The sequence below is a fragment of the Myxocyprinus asiaticus genome, chromosome 39 (genome assembly GCF_019703515.2).
Source record: "Myxocyprinus asiaticus isolate MX2 ecotype Aquarium Trade chromosome 39, UBuf_Myxa_2, whole genome shotgun sequence".
In the NCBI taxonomy this organism is placed as follows: Eukaryota; Metazoa; Chordata; class Actinopteri; order Cypriniformes; family Catostomidae; genus Myxocyprinus; species Myxocyprinus asiaticus.
The window spans coordinates 6221888-6235000 of record NC_059382.1 but is presented as its reverse complement, the minus strand read 5'-3'; the positions used below and the strand labels follow the sequence as shown (position 1 = coordinate 6235000).

Below are 13113 nucleotides of genomic sequence, written 5' to 3'. Positions count from 1 at the left end.
AAAAAAAGACTAAATCCTTCCTGCTAATCCATGATGGCCATCTGATCATAATGGATTTCTATGTAAATCTGTTCCATTGTACATGAAAGCTACTGAGAGCGGCAGTGCAGATTTCTGCTAAGATCTATCTAGTATTTTATGCTATTCTGATATAAATGGGGAGGAAGTACTATAAATAAATCTCACAAAAATATGTCCAGATTACATACAATATCACCACACAATCAAAAAAGAAAGAAATGATATTATGTCTATAGAAAATATTTAGGACCACTTTTTTGTGTGAAATTATTTGTGACAATTAAGCACATTCACCCCCCAAATTCTAATTACTATAACACATCTGGATATTAAACTTGTGTTGTATATTGTAACTCCCATTATTCTCAGTGGTGATTCTCATTAAAATGTAATTACTGCAAACTACTATTTTTTTATATACAGTTGATGTCAGATGTTTACATACACCTTAGCCAAATACATTTAAACTCAGTTTTTCACAATTCCTGACATTAAATCATAGAAAACATTCCCTGTATAGGTCAGTTAGGATCACTACTTTATTTTAAGAATATGAAATGCCAGAATAATAGTAGACAGAATGATTTCCGCTTTTATTTCTTTAATCACATTCCCAGTGGGTCAGAAGTTTACATACACTTTGTTAGTATTTAGTAGCATTGCCTTTAAATTGTTTAACTTGGGTCAGCCTTCCACAAGCTTGTTCACAATATATATATATGTATATAGCTTCTCACAATATTTGCTGGAGTTTTGGCCATTCCTCCAGACAGAACCGGTGTAACTGAGTCAGGTTTGTAGGACTCCTTGCTTGCACATGCTTTTTCAGTTCTGCCCACAAATGTTCTATCGGATTGAGGTCAGGGCTTTGTGATGGCCACTCCAAAACCTTGACTTTGTTGTCCTTAAGCCATTTTGCCACAACTTTGGAGGTATGCTTGGGATCATTGTCCATTTGGAAGTCTCATTTGTGACCGAGCTTTAACTTCCTGGCTGATGTCTTGATATTTTGCTTTAATATATCCACATAATTTTCCTTTCTCATGATGCCATCTATTTTGTGAAATTCACCAATCCTTCCTGCAGCAAAGCACCCCCACAACATGATGCTGCCACCCCCATGCTTCACAGTTGGGATGGTGTTCTTCGGCTTGCAAGCCTCACCCTTTTTCCTCCAAACATAACAATGGTCATTATGGCCAAAAAGTAAAATTTTTGTTTCATTAGACCAGAGGACATTTCTCCAAAAAGTGAGATCTTTGTCCCCATGTGCACTTGCAAATTGTATTCTGTATTGGAGCAGTTGCTTCTTCCTTGCCAATCAGCCATTCAGGTAATGTCGATCTAGGACTCGTTTTACTGTGGATATAGATACTTGTCTACCTGTTTCCTCCAGCATCTTCACAAGGTCTTTTGCTGTTGTTCTGGGGTTGATTTGCACTTTTCGCACCAAACTACATTAATTTCTAGGAGACAGAATGTGTCTCCTTCCTGAGCAGTATGATGGCTACGTGGTCCCATGGTGTTTATACTTGCGTACTATTGTACAGATGAACGTGGCTGATTTCTTTTGATTTTCCCATGATGTCAAGCAAAGAGTTTGAAGGTAGGCCTTAAAATAAATCCACAGGTACACCTCCAATTCAGTAAACCTCCTATCAGAAGCTAATTGGCTAATTGTCTAAAGGCTTGACATCATTTTCTGGAATTTTCCAAGCTGCTTAAAGGCACAGTTAACTTAGTGTATGTACACTTCTGACCCACTTGAATGGTGATATAGTCTGTCTGTAAACAATCAGTAATTTAGACCTTGGCATGATTGTTGGTGCCAGATGGGCTGACTGGAGTATTTCTGTAACTTCTGATCTCCTGGGATTTTCACCCACAACAGTCTCTAGAATTTACTCCGAATGGTGCAAAAAAAAAAAAAAAAAAACATCCAGCAAACGGCAGTTCTGTATATGGAAACGTCTTATTGATGAGAGAGGTCAACGGAGATGGCCAGAATGGTTCGAACTGAAAAGGCTATGGTAACTCAGATAACTGCTCTGTACAATTGTGGTGAGAAGAATAGCATCTCAGAATGCTATTCTGAGATGCGGGTTAGCGTTGTTTTGGTGGCATGAGGGGGACCTACACAATATTAGGCAGGTGGTTTTAATGTTGTGGCTGGTCGGTGTAACTATCTATCTATCTATCCATCTATATATATATATATAATTTTTTTTTTTTTTTTTTTTTTTTTTTTACAATGTGATGAGAATAATAATGTGAAAATGTGCCTTCTGAAATATAATTCATTATTGCTTTAGTTTAATTTTTTGGTAAAATTCTGAATGACCCAAACATGTTTTTGACTGGTTTCTTGATATTAGAGACCTAGACATACAATGACAAATCGCTTAATATCATCTAGCCATTAAAGTGAGCGATTAGTCACACACACCAAGATATGACAGTAAAATAATCTCAAAATCTGCATGTCTCCATCTCATTGCAAATGTGTGTGTGTGTGTGTGTGTGTGTGTAACCTAACATACTGCAGATAAGCAGGTTGCTCTTTATGGTGTTGCATCTGACTCCAGCATTGCAGATATACACTGTTGACACATTCAATCAGGGATTTTATTCCTTTCTCCTTTATCATAGTCTAGAGATCCATCCTACCTCCACCTCTCTGCCTGCACCTCTCCCTCCCTCTCGCTTATCAGAAGTGAACATTCCCTGTGGGCTGCGGATGCATCCTGACACCCGCCTGCTTTCAACTTAATCACCAACCCCTAGAACCTGCAGCTTCCATAGCTCGTATCCCAGGATAACACAGAGTAAGCATGGGTCAGAGGACACCGACTTTGGCATTTACAATCTTTTAGGAGAGAACGAATGTATGTGAGTGTGTTTGATTAATTTACTCTCTCTCTCTCTCTCTCTCTCTCTCTCTCTCTCTCTCTCACTCACACACACACACACACACTCATTTGTCTGTAATGAAATTTGTAATGACCTCAAATGATACATAAAAGCCAAGCAGATTGCTCCTGCTCTAACTGTGTGTTAAATCCAAAGATTTGTTATATTCCTGGAGAAAGCCATCTGTTAGCATTACCATTAATTTAAAAAGTAGTGAAAAAAGTACTCTGGAGCTGCAGGAAAGTTACATCATAAGAATGCTAATTGGTTGATGACACTACAAGAACAAGCACAGTCACAGGCCCTTCACTAGCCGAATATTAAAACTCTTTGCTCCAGGCTAGGACATGAGCTGTGACATCAAAGGCAGCAATCCTGGAAAAACAAGTCTATTTCACACTGTTAAGAGCCCTCTGAACAATTGAATACTGGTAAATCATTTACAATGATAAAATGAAGTCTTTGTGATTTATATGTTCCTTGAAAAAACATTTATTTTGCCAGAATATACGGCTACTTTGAATGGCCGTCAGTAGAGAAACAGGCTTTTGCCTGTTAGCAGGGGCTAACTGCCGAAACTAACAAGCCAAAACCTTGTCCAATCAGATTCATCTTTGTTTATTAAATTTGACTGAAGCTGGACACATGGTCAAACAGCTTGAGGTGCATCACAGAAGCTTTCCACAAGAAAGTACCATTTGTCCACTAATTACTTCATTTTACCACTTCCAAAGTCCATGTAGCAGTGCTCTTAATTGCTGAGGTGGCACATTGGAGCTCATCGAAAGAACATTTTCAAACATGCCAACCAATCCCGTGTTGGTGGCCTTTTAACAAACCAGCCACAACATCTGTTTCCATGGTCTCTCATTTGCATAGTTTTAAAGGTTGACAGATGAACGCAAAAGCACTTTTTTGCTAAGGCTCTAAGTACATGCGCAATCCCTCACTGTAATTAGTGCAGACTATTAGCAGACTATTACAAACACATACACAAACTTTCTGACCAGTTCACACTGCCATGCTCAATTAATAGCCCAATGTTCAACAAGCTTGTTGCCCCCAGCCTTTTAATACACACAAACCTCTGCACCCAAGAAAAGATACAGGTGGCCAATTAACATTTTCCTGAATGACTGTTCGCCCCAGGTGTGGCTTGTCACACTGCGCCCATACATAGGCCCAACCAGCGATTTCAATGCTTTGGCAAATTTATTCAAAGCAGGGTTTGCCTGTGTCTGACATACTCTTCACAATGATTTATGAACCCGCTCATTGACCCAGTTTATCCTGAGAAAGAAAAGAGAGAGATAGAGAGAGCTAGATACAGGCAGAAAAAAAATACAGAAAGAGAAAAACTAACAATAAAAGAACAAAATATCACTCTGAGAAACATGAAGTGCCACATGGATCAAAAAGAGAAAGAGAGGCTGTGCATCATGGGGAATTTGAACTAGATACAGTGGAATTAAGGTTAATATAAGAGAATGGGTGATTCACATACAATCACATAAATTTTGCATACTATAGGTCCCATAGCTATTGTATGCAAAATTGGAATTAGAACACCCTAAACTATAGTACGTTGAAAATAGAACACAATAGTGCCCGCACTCTTTTCAGACATCTTGGTTCAGGAAGTATTTTTCCCATTGATTTTCTCCTTAGGAATTTCATGATATCCAAACCAACCAGCTCTGAGGTGAATCACAAGATTACAAGCTTTGGTACATGACTGCATCCTTAATGTTTTTCATGAGAGCATGAACTACAATCTCGCAAAGCATTACAAATAATGCAATCGAATCAAGAATCAAAAGCGATGGAAAAATATAAAACTATCCACTTAAAGTTGTTGATTATCAGTATGTAAACTATATATTTTAATTTTATTGCAAAACATTCAGATACTGTATATGCAATTATATTAGAAGTTTAGGAGTGTAGGGGGACTGATTTATCTTTGTTTATTTTGTATTTTTTTTTTTTTTTTTTTTTTTAATGAAGTTGAAATAACATGGACTGATGGCTTCAACAGAAGTATAGGCCATCGATGAACAATCTCTGACCTCACGGTAGGTCTGTCTTTAAAGGTTTATAAATCACCATTAAAATTTATTATCTTATGGAAAAAATAAATAAATAAAAAATTGGATTTTTACTTCCGGAACCAGACTGTTGCGCCCTATAGGTAGCAATACGTAGGTGCCCGGATGGTATGCTATTTCTAGTAAATTTTGAAAGTTTGCATCCATCTGCACTCACAAAATTGTGACACCTGTCAAAAAATTCAGAAAATGTCCCTCCCAATGCATGTTCATTTATTCATTGTTTTTTTCCTAATTTGATGATGCTTTTAGCTACCAATAAGATTATAAAACTCTCAGCTTTCTTCAGTACATTTTATCATGTTTAAATCCCATTTCCCCTCAGAATCACTGCAGATGCTTAAAAAATGTGCAGATTCTGAACGACTTGGAAATGAGGTCATATGAAACAAAGAACTGTTTCGGAAAAATAATAGCTTGACTGAAAGTGCCTTTTTAATACTTTTTAACACACATCAGATGAATCAAAATGCGACAGAATTAGCTCTTTTCACACCATCTCATTCAACTCTACAGGACACAAACATCCACAACCAGATCGGTGTATTACCTTTGTTGCATTACTAATAGTAAATTGTTAAAGACTAGCATTTGAGATAATCCCGCATCAGTGGACACCTCCCTAATCTGCCCTGTTATTAATAATACAGTGAGCTCTTTTCAAAGGCTCTGCTTCCTGCTGCCCAGCTTGAGATCTCTCAGATGGGGTGGCTCCAGTGGTTCACGGCGAAACGCCTGCCTGCAATCTGTTTCAACAGAGCCATTAAATCTACGTGTGGGGGTGCGTTTTGACCTTGCGCAAGAGAGAGTGAGAGTAAGGGACGTATAATGCAAAAGTGTTTCGGAATAACAAACTAAAAATAGCGACACTATTAAATAATTGCGTTTTTTGAGTAGTGTGACAGTAGGTTAGCTGATTTTCAAAGTGTATAGCTTTTCCAGTAACAATCTATTTTTCCAACAAGTAGCTATGTTGCGTAACCCAGTATATTGCAGTTTTTCATGTTTTTTTGTACCTTTGGAAAGGATGATTTGTTTTCATTTGAACTGTTTTTAAAAGGGATTCATGATTTAAGTGTCTGCTCAGCATTTTGCATCTTTTTATAGTGATTATATTTATTTAGCTATACTGTATTTAGCTAAATGCTGCTGTTTATCACTGCGTTTTTAACTCAACTTGTCTTTTTTGTTGTATACAGTATAGATGTATGTGTTTGAATTTATTGCAGTAATGGTAATCGAGATTCATTCACTCATTCATTCATTCATACATTCATTCAAAAACACTTATTGTTTTGTGTTCCAGATTAATGCTGCTCTGATAATTATACATGAATTAATCTGACAAAAGATATTCCTCCTTAAATAACTTAAAAGAAGCTAGCTGCTTTTTGTTAATAGCTTGTATTGAAGCTAAATGCTTTTTCAGAAGACTAGCTTTTTTATTATTTGGACTACTTTAAAGCTTGAAGCTTAGCAAGTCACAGTTTTAGAGAAGCTCCCCAACACTGTATTGCTACATGAAACTACAGATTTGTTTTGGAGGTAACATTTTTCTTCATATGCATGTCTGGGACTATTTTATAAAGATCAGATATATACAGCTGGCCATAAAATCAACATTTACTTCTTAAAAAACCAGCACCGCTTCACAATATTTTCTACAATGTGACAGATGAAACATATTTTGTTTGGAGCTATACAAGAGCTACATTGGTTTAGATTGGCTCCACTTCTGCGACCTCCCACCAGTAAAGAGAAGTGTTATGAATGGAAATTGTTTAACGTAACACAACGAAGTGTTTTTTTTTTTTTTCCTGCTGTAGCTTGAGTATCCACTGTCCCGCTGACATCTGTGACCCTTGACCTCTCACCTATGGGTCGTAAAACATCCTACAGCTCATTTAAAGTCTTCCATTGGACTTAGACTTAGCACTGTGCTAGAAATGTAAAGAGGAAGGGAGAATGAATGGATGATCCTGAGATCAGGAAGAGGAAAAAAAAGAGGAATAATCGGGGACTTCATCAATTTTTCATGAATTTTCATTTAGGCGAGGAGACCCCTCTTAGTGCAATCGATAGATCAAGCTGCTGTCACACAGTTAGCACCTGGGGGCCGCCACCACTGCCTTAGAAGAGCCGAGAGATGATCAGAGAAAACACACCCCCTGCCAGCTACACGATTGAATCCAAACACACACATTTATACTATATAAAGGAATAGTTCACACCAAAATTTTGTGACCAAACATCATTGACATCAAATCTGGCTTGACACATTTAAAGGTGCCATATATTAAGATGGGTAAATAATGAGTTAATTTTCATTTTGGGGTTATCTAGCTCTTAAACCCAAATCACCTTTGTACAAAATATTATCAATTGCAGATTGAAATGGAAAATGTATTGACAAATACTGAATTCAAAATCTTCCCACAATTGCTACCTATAAAGTTACCCTTTCAAACAACTAAACACACATATCATCTCTGCATTTCTACCCTTTAACCCACATCATCGTCCTGTATCATCAATTACAGGTTAAAAATAGAAAATGCAGCAGCATTCACATTTTTACTGGCTCTCAAAACCTTCCCACAATCCCTTCCTCTAGAGTTTCAGCCAAACACACATACCCTCTCATTACTGCTTCGGGTCTTGGCGGCAACACACAGTCAATTTAGTTATCCATTCATTCAATATTTATCATCATATCCTTATTTCATGATGGATTGCCCCTATTTTCATAACAATGCATAAGTGAGGCCACTGTATTGATCACCTTGGGGTTGAAACAGACTTTAAGATAGCAGTTCACTTAGACTGCAGGTCTAGACTACAAATCCAACGGAGCAAAACCAATACTCCTTAATCCCTAATGACTTCTGCCTTAGAATATTGGCAAAGCAAGTGCAGTGAGCTTTTATGTAGCACTAAGACAAAAAAAAAAAAAAGGACCAAAAAGCAGCTTTTAGATGTTAAAATGTATTAACTAAATCACAAATATTGCAACGTTCCAATAGCAACGATGTAGCAAACAGATGTAACGGGTAATAGCAACGGTATAGCAAACAGACTATTAACGATATATAAAACAGACGTACTGTGAAAATAGTAACAATATATCAAACAGATATACTGTTAAAATAGTAAAAATATTGCAAACAGACCTTCCGTTAAATTAGTAAAGATATAGCAAACAGACGTACAGTTAAACTAGTAACAATATAGCAAAGAGATGATCAGTTAAAATAGTAATGATATACTGTAGCAAAAATATAGACCTACTGTTAGAATAGTAACAAAACAGATGAACAGTTTTAAATAGTAAAGATATAGCAAACAGAAAAACCATTAGAATAGTAACGGTATATAGCAAACAGAACTACAGTTAAAATAGGAACAATATAGCAAACAGAACTACAGTTAAAATAGTAACAATATAGAAAACAGACGTACTGTTAAAATAGCAACAATATAGCAAACAGATGGACAGTTAAAATAGTAATGATATAGCAAATAGATGTACCGTTAAAATAGTAACAACATAGCAAACAGACTTACCGTTAAAATAGTAACTATATATCAAACATATATACCGTTAAATAGTAATGATATATCAAACAGACATACTGTTCAAATAGTAACAACATAGCAAACAGACCTACCATTAAAATAGGAACGATACAGCAAAAAGATGTACCATTAAAATATCAGCAAAATAGCAAACAGATCTAACGTTAAAATAGTAACAATATAGCCAAAAGACCTACTGTTAAAATATTAATGATATAGCAAACAGACCTGCTGTTAAAACAGTAATGATATAGCAAACAGACCTAGCGTTAAAATAGCATTATAAAATGGATAGTTCTAGTCGTGGATGCTGATTGGTCAAAACAGCATTGCCGCTGTGCTAAATTGATATCGTAACAGCTACAGTGTGAAACACTGTTTCACCTACAGTAGCTACTGCGTATATCACTGTGCAGCACCCATAGAATAACGTTCTGTAATTGTTTATATTCCAGAGACTATACTGTCTTTTGGAAAGATCAAGCTTAGCAAAAAAATGCTTACATGAAAATGTGTGTCCATATTATTTTACTGAACACTGCACGTCGTGCCAAGCATGCACAATATTGCATGACCTCATGTACTTAATTCCTTAATTATATGTATTGTGCAGTTTTAGAACTGGTTGAATATTAAAAAAAAAAAAAAAAAAAAAAAAAAAATACAAAGACAGGTGAGCTGTCACTCATGCTGGTCTCTGACTGGCTTGGGATTTTGACCACAGGGGATGTGTCCTCTCTGAAAATGTTAGTCAACTCAACAGAGACACATCTTCAAAGCCAAATACATCTACAGGTTGTCAATAAGCCCCCCTCCCAGATACAGCCTACCCGTGTCGAGTGTCGACACCCTACCATCTACTTATCCAACTCTGTCATTCCACCTTCCTTTGTCATACCTTCTCATTTCTGCTGCTGTGTTAAATTAAAAGCTAAAAGTTTGGCAGGTTGTTCTGAAACAGCTTGACAAATCTAAGATTTGTAAAAAAAAAAAAAAAAAAAAACATACGTAGAGCTAATTAAACTCTGGAGCCATATGCAAAATGCTTCTTCTCTTTTATTTTGGATTAAGTAAATCTGTCTCTTTCCAAAATCCTTCAGATGCAATACCAAAATCACCAATATCAGATAAGTTCCCTCATGTAAACACTAAAAGAAGATTGCAGAAGTCCAGACTTACATGCTACTTCCAGTGAGGCATTGCGACTGACTGCTTCTCCCAAGTAGTTGCGTGCCACACAAACATACGCCCCCTCATCTGGTTTGCTGCGACGGCCGTGTACAATACGCAGGAAGAAGAGTGAGCCAGTGGGTAGGAGCATGCGGTGTGATCGAGGGTCATCTTTGTCAGTTTCAACACGTTCTCCATCCTTGTACCACTCCACGGTGGGGGTGGGCCGCCCTTCCGCCTTGCAGTTTAGGGTGGCGGGCTCACCCTTGGATACGATCAGATCAGAGGGGTGTTCAACGATGCGGGGCGGGGAGTCTTCTTGCCGCAGACGAGATCCTGGGAGAAGGCAGAAAGCAAAAGACATCAGTACTGACATAACACTAATTTTCAAGCTCCTATGAGACAATGTCTCATTACGGTTGTAAAGTTACACATTTTTGTAGAAATCATGAGCTTTAGCAAGACTGAAAACAAACAGACACTTTCAATATCAGCCCCCGGAAACCAACAAACAAATCAACACTCGCCATGGCAGTCATTTCAATGTTTGAACCCTTAACAAAAGTCAAAATGAAATGACGTTCGCAAGCCATTTTACTTCCGTAATGTGACACAGGATATTCAATCAATAAAAAATGCAGGGCGGGACTTGATTTTATCCATCAGGACATGGTTGGATCATGAAAAGTTGGTGTTACATACCAGACTGGAGCTAGACTTGAATGCGAACATTACCCAATAGCCTGCGCTCCTTAAGTGATGTCAGCAAAAAATAAAAGTTGTTCAGAGGAAGTGCAAGTAACTATTTTTCAATTAAAAATTAAAAAGGCAAAAAAAAAAAAGAAAAGAAAAAAAAAAAATATTTGAAAAAAACATGCAATGATAAATCATTCATAATAAGACCAGAAGTAAAGAGGGTAAATTTTGATTTCTTGTACTCTTTAAACCTTAAAAGTATATTTGAAGGATTTTTTTTTTCTTAAGTTTGCACACTAAATATTTTTGATGTGCAAATAAATGCACCCTTAAACAATACTTTCCCTATCTTGTCAGTTAAACATCAAGCATTCAAACACGGCATTTCCAACCAAAGTCAAAAACACAACACTGCTCTCTTATACAGCACACTAATTTAGGGTGCCACATAGTGAGGTGGCGAACCATTGGGGACTTGCCCTCCATGACAGAAGGGTTCAGGAGTTTAGACTCACACTGTGTTAAAATGCTAATCCCCTCAGTGTTTCCCTGCATGGCCCAGCCTTTGGTATGGATATCGCTAGCAGTCCTTGCTAGGAGTCTGGCTCTTATGATAATAGCTTGCGGAAAGAGCAGTGTGAGCCTTAACCCTAGAGATAAGGAGCCAGAGGCCACCCTAAATTTACATCACTAAGGCATGAGCCAACGAAAGACAAAAGTGGCCCCTGATCCCCCCAAAAAACCCGGCCAAAAAGGGAGGCTAAGTCCAAGCTGCTAGCGCTGCAATCAGATACTGTTAGCTTTAAACGCTTCAATAGCACATGGCTAGCGTGGCGACACCCTTGAGATTATTAATATTATTAATGCTGATTTTCCACTTCTTTCAAGGATTTGAATCGGTTAACTCTTGGAGTGACTTTCCAAACTCCAAGGGGGGAAGGGGGGTATGGTTTTAGCATGTGAATGTTGAAAATAGTAAGGATGAATTTTTGTGTTAGCATGTCAGGTTTTGCTATCTTCATGGGGGGAAATGCTATACCTGAAAAACAAATACGCTGTGCTGCTGAAAATTATATATATACCCCTGGCAGAAATTGTGAAATTTTGGCATTGATTTTGAAAATAGGTCTGATCATGCTCATCAAAAAACTGTCTTTTATTTAAGGATAGTGATCATATGAAGCCATTTATTATCACATAGTTGTTTGGCTCCTTTTTAAATCATAATGATAACAGAAATCACCCAAATGGCCCTGATTTACTGCAAAAGTTTACATACCCTTGAATGTTTGGCCATTTTACAGACACACAAGGTGACACACACAGGTTTAAATGGCAATTAAAGGTTAATTTCCCACACTTGTGGCTTTTTAAATTGCAATTAGTGTCTGTGCATAAATAGACAATGAGTTTGTTAGCTCTCATATGGATGCACTGAGCAGGCTAGATACTGAGCCACGGGGAGCAGAAAAGAACTGTCAAAAGACCTGTGTATGTATGTGTATATATATATATATATATATATATATATATATATATAATAAATATAGCTGCAAGCAGCAATTAAGGGGCCAAGCACATCAACCATTATTAGGCACAACAATGGCAAAAAATAAGTAAAAAAAGCAATCTGGTCATGATTCTAGGCAAAATGGTAGAAAAAACATGAATATTATCAATTGCAATGGGACATAAAGGCTTATTACTTTTGACCAACAGGTGGCACTGTCACCAAATTGACATGGTGTGGTCAAGGTGCGGCCATGATGACGCATATAATGTTTCATGTCAATATGCCAAAGTGTGAAAGAGCCTGAAAACCATTCTGGCACTGTGCCATCAAATTCATTGTGTTAAAAACGAAAACGGTTTGGTCTATCAGCACAAAATCCAAAGCTTTTGGTCGGCATGGTCTGAAGGTGATCTGATTTGATTTTGATTCAAATCTGACAAACGCTCTAGGAGGAGTTTGAAAAAGTAGGTTTTTAAAGGATTTCAAAATGGCAGACAGGAAATTCGATTGATCATGGCATAATTGGTATCCACATTCTTGGCATGACCCATGGAATCTACCAAGACTGATCTCATGACAATAGCACAAAGTAATCAAAAGTTATTAGCATTTTATGTAAATTTGGTATAACTTTTGACCAGAAGGTGGCGCTGTCCCAAAACATCTTGAGTACCTTCAGGGCATTGTGCCAATGACACATAACGAATTTCGTAACGATATGTCAATGCGTTTGAAAAATAAAGCATTTTATAATAAAATTCAAAATGGGCATGGACAAAATGGCCAACATAGGAAAATTTTGTATAATTCGACTTGGCATCCCACACAGAATCTAACAAGAATGGATTTGTGATTTTAGGTGAAACTGTTCAGAAGTTATAAGCAAAAATATGCATTTTTGGCCCATTTCTCGTGACCACTAAGTGGCACTGTGCCGAAACTGTGCAGGTACCCTCAAGTTATGGTTGTCATAACACATACCAAGTTTGGTGTGAATACGCTGAAGCATTGCGGAGATATAGCCTCATATCCAATTTGGCGTTCTCTACATCAAATTTGTTCGCATGTTATTTGAGGACCGTCTGACTAATCAACTTGAATTCCATACATTTTTGTCAG

The 13113-nt window shown here is 37.3% G+C and overlaps 1 protein-coding gene across 1 annotated transcript in view; it reads right to left on the bottom strand.

Annotated features, from left to right (window-relative positions):
• Window positions 1-13113, bottom strand: part of LOC127429841 (roundabout homolog 2-like) — a 281922-nt gene that overhangs the window by 247244 nt on the left and 21565 nt on the right. Inside the window, exon 2 of the mRNA XM_051679117.1 lies at window positions 9795-10121. Coding sequence (XP_051535077.1) covers window positions 9795-10121 — 327 coding nt within the window. The remainder of the gene's footprint in view (window positions 1-9794; window positions 10122-13113) is intronic.